We start from the raw sequence: 4,700 nt of genomic DNA on the forward strand, positions 1-4,700 counted from the left end.
AGTTTTCTTTCTCTGCATAGGTGGTATCTGGGATTCAATCCCCTTAGCAATACCCCTTCTAATAACCTTATTTGGTTGAAACTTCCGGGTCTTCCTCTTGAATTCTGGTCTTCTGAGACTCTTTCCGAGATTGGTAATGCTGTCGGTAGAAGTGTTTATGTTGATCCCTAGTGTCGGGGTGAGAAAGACAAACGTATCGCCTGGATTCTGATTGAAAGATCCTTCAGAGGCGGTTTCCCAGAGCATATCGACATCTGCTGGAGAGATTTGTCGATAGGACAGAGATTGGATTTCTGGGGTGTGCCGTTTCAGTGTGCTGCATGTCATCATACTGGACATCTCATTATGAATTGCCCGAGAAGGCGAGCACTGGGTAGAAAACATCATCGCCTTACTAAATTTTCTGAAATTCCTCTTACCTCTAAAGATCCTATTAAAATTCCTGATAATTCTCTTTCTCCCGATATCTCTCCTCACCCCCTCAGTTCAGATTCTCCGATTGGATGTCATGAGAATACTCCCTATCGACCTATTGATCCTGACCCATTATTCCGGGTATCGCCGTCGATGCCGGAGTTGGAGACTGCCTCAGAGTATGAGTTGCCCCATCCTTCGAATCATCCTGCGGAACCAATCGGAGATCAAAATGTCCCGATATTGCCACCTATCCCTCTCTCTTCTGTCAATATTGATCCCTGTTCCCATCGCAGTAAGCTACTTCCTCACATTATTGTTTCCTCTCCTGAAGTAAATGGCTCCGATCCATTGATTGCTCCCACTCCTGTAAACTCTCCATATAAATCGCCTATCAATTCGATTGGTAGCGACTTAGACTTTTTGTTATCCAAGAAATCTCTGGATCTTGTTCCTCTCACTGTTCATAAGCCATCATCTCCTATTTCTCCAAGGATCAACCCTTCTTCTGCTATGAATATCACTGTTAGAAGGAAGAACAAAAGGGGAAGTAGGCATTTCAGGGGGAGGGGTGTTGTATCTGATTGTTGTTTCAGGAATTTATCTCTGGTGGATGTTCCCATCACTGATGTCTCAGTTGACAGGCCTCTTAGAGCTGGAAAGGCCGATCTTCCTTCAAAATGAATTTTATCCTTTCTGTAAATATTCGAGGCCTGGGAGTAGACATGAAGTTCTTGGCCTTAAGAAACCTTTTTTTGTCAAAGTGTCCTAAAATTATTTTAATCCAGGAAACTATGCACCTGGTTCATATCACAATATCATATTTTCGGAAAATGCTTCCTAATTGGCACATCTCTGCAATTGATGTCGTAGGTTTATCTGGAGGTCTAGCTATTTTGTGGGACCCTCTGTGGATTTGTGCGAAGGCATATAGCTTCCTTGCTAGTATTCTCATCTCTGCACATGTTAGAGGTCTTAGAAGCCACATCAACATCTTGAACATATATGCTCCATTCCGGAACAGATCTGAATACTGGGAACACCTATTTCCATAGGAAGTCTTTGATATTGACTCTCTGTTGGTTGCAGGTGATCTGAATATAACTTTCTCCTCAGATGAAATATGGGGGAAGGGTAAGAAAATGGACCCAAACGCATCTATGATTCGAAATGAATTTCTTATGAGAAACTACATTGACATTCTTCCATCCACTATTCTTCCCACCTGGGACAATGGAAGATGCGAAGAGGCTTACATTGCTAAGCGGATAGACAGATTCCTTATTCATGCCTCCCTGGTAGATATCCTCGACATGCCTTTCTCTGTGGTTGAAAACTCCTTCATATCAGATCATTGGCCGATTGTTCTAGGATGGATGTCCTTGGGCATCAGAAAAGGAATCCCTTTTAAATTCAACAGACAATGCCTTGAGGAACTTGATTTTAACGATATAGTTGTTAAAGCATGGCGCAAATTTGCAAATAGCGGATCTGTAACACATCAGGAGAATTTTATGGATAAGATGATTAATATCTGGAAAGTGGTTAAAGAATGGCAGAATCTAAAAAGAAGAACAAATAGAAAAGAACTTCAAGACATCCAAGAGGAATTGGAGAATTCTGCAAACACTATATATTATAATTCTTTATCATTCGAAAGGAGACGACTCATCAAGAATCTACATAAAAAGAAGCTGCTATATCTGAAGAAGGAAGAAATATTTTGGCGCCTGAAAAGCAGGGCCTTATGGATGAAAGAAGGCGATAAAAATTCGATGTTTTTCTAGAGGTACGCAAATGCCAGAAGACTCAAAAATGCTATATGGAAAATTAAGGACGAGAATGGAGCATATCTAGTCTCTCAACAAGACATTACAAAGCAAGCAGTATCTCATTTCAGAAAACAATACCAAAGGATGGAACATAGAAGCTTTCAGGATATATTGTGGGGTATTGAAGTTTACCCGGTGATGTTTAATGAAGAAGAGAATGACCAGCTTTTCCAGCCTATATCAGAGGAAGAATTATTGGCGACAATGAAATCTTTCAGTAGGGACAAGAGCCCCGGACCAGACGGCTGGTCTATAGAATTTTTTATACATTTCTATGAACATATTAAGGACGATCTATTAGAGATGCTGGAAGAGATCAGAATAAAGGGGAATATCAGCAGGCAGTTGAGCTCCACATATATAGCCCTCATTCCCAAAAAAAAGGAAGCTCAGACTTTTATGGACTATCGGCCAATTTCATTATGTAATACCACCTTCAAAATAATATCAAAGATCATTGCAGAAAGGCTGAAAGGAGTATTATCAGAATCAATATCAAAAGAACAGTATGGTTTTCTCAAAGGACGAAGCATCCATGACGCTGTAGCTGTTACTCAGGAGGCATTATTTTCTATACACTCTAAGAAAAGAGAAGCGGTCTTACTCAAAGTAGACCTTAGAAAGGCTTACGATTGTATTGATTGGGGATATATCAGGTGTTTATTGGCTAGAATTGGGTTGAGGAGCAACATGATCAACTGGATCATGGCATGTGTCGATCCTGTGGATTATGCTATTATCATAAACGGCTCTCCTACTCCCTTCTTCAGTGCAGAGAGGGGGCTGCGCCAAGGATGTTCTCTCTCCCCTTTATTATTTATTCTGGCTATAGACTCTCTCAGCTTACATATCCATAAGGCAGTTAAAGAGAAAGCATGGCGGCCTATCAAAATTTGCAGGGACATATCTTTGACTCATAACTTATTTGTAGACGACATATTATTATTTGCCATGTTTTGTAGGTCCACTTGGATGCGCTTTCATATGATAATGGAAAATTTTCAAAGGGCTACGGGACTTCAGGTAAACCTAGATAAATCTTCTATATACCATTCTGATCTCAAGCTGGAAGATGTAATATGGCTATCTGAGCTATTTGGTATAAAAGCTCATCATATCAGCAGTGGCATTAAATATTTGGGGTTCCGAATCAAAGCGAATGGATACTCGAGAGCCGATTGGAACTGGCTGGTGGACAGATTCTATAGGAGAATCTCCGGATGGGAGTATCGTTGTCTTTCTTTGGATGGGAGAGTTATTTTAGTACAATCCATACTGAATCAACTCTCTGTTTATTGGGCGCACCTATACCATCTTCTGGTGAGTATTATCAACAATATGAACAGTCTTTCTGCAAATTTCATATGGGGGGGTCATGCTGATAAGCGTAAATTTCATCTTATTAAACTGTCTGGTATCTCACTTCCTAAGTCGATGGGCGGCTGGGGTTTAACAAGTTTAAGAATCTTTGGTAGAGCTCTCCTGTGCAAGTCTTTCTGGAGAGCTATTCAAGGTGATGGCCCGTGGAGTCATCTGATAAGATCGAAATATCTAGCCAAAAAGAATTTCCACTTCTAGTATCGTAGAGGCTCTATTGGAGCAGCATATGGATCGCCCATATGGCGTAGTTTTCAAAGAATTGAGGCGCTTTGCCTGAAGCATCTGATCTGGCGCTTTCAATCGAGGAATAACATCATTATAGGCAGAGATCTTTTCAAATGCGGGACAGATGATATTGATATCCCTGATTCACTTCTTCATCACTTCCATAGAAGTGGCATCTTTTATTGGGACAAATTGATAGCAGATTGGAATGGCCCCATTCCACGATGGAAAGATACAACAGATTTGAACATCCCCCAAGAGTCTGCGCAGCAGTGGCATAGCATAAAAATGAGGCTACAGAATGGTGGTCTCTTCAGAACAAGAGATTCGGATTTCTTAACCTGGAACATCCCAAATGAGGCGGAGAATATATCAGTAAAAGGAATTTATCAGAAATTGATCGGACAACATTCTACTGGATCCCCGATTTTTCCACTAATCTTCTGGAAAGATGGTTGCCCTTTGAAGATGATTCTCTTCTCATGGGTTGCATTTCACAATCGAAACCTGACTTGGGAGAACTTATTGAAGAGGGGATGGAATGGACGTAACATTTGTTCTTTATGCAGAGAAGACGAGGAATCAAACTTACATATATTTCTCAAATGCAAGCAATCATATCTCATATGGCAGGAATTAGAAAGAGTCTATGATTTCAAGCTAGATATGCAAGTTTCGATCCAGGTATGGTTCATAGAATGCAGCAAGCGACATATCCTATGGCATAGAATTTGTATCTTAACAATGTGGTTTATCTGGAAATGGCGCAACAACTGTATCTTCAACCACTCGAAATTTTCTTATGCTAAAGCTTTTGATTCTATCTCTGTCTAATTGGAATCGCTCCCT

The 4,700-nt window shown here is 40.6% G+C and overlaps 1 protein-coding gene across 1 annotated transcript; it reads left to right on the plus strand.

Annotated features, from left to right (window-relative positions):
- Nucleotides 1-1,247: 1,247 nt before the first annotated feature.
- Nucleotides 1,248-2,201, plus strand: LOC149221295 (uncharacterized). The gene is made up of 2 exons (XM_089387353.1): nucleotides 1,248-1,386; nucleotides 1,504-2,201. Exons 1-2 carry the CDS (start codon nucleotides 1,248-1,250, stop codon nucleotides 2,199-2,201), a joined length of 837 nt encoding a protein of 278 aa, XP_089243479.1.
- The last annotated feature ends 2,499 nt before the right edge of the window (nucleotides 2,202-4,700 follow it).

Source organism: Pinus tabuliformis, chromosome Q (genome assembly GCF_031772625.1).
Source record: "Pinus tabuliformis cultivar Carrire ecotype Pingquan chromosome Q, CPIR1, whole genome shotgun sequence".
Lineage (NCBI taxonomy): Eukaryota > Viridiplantae > Streptophyta > Pinopsida > Pinales > Pinaceae > Pinus > Pinus tabuliformis.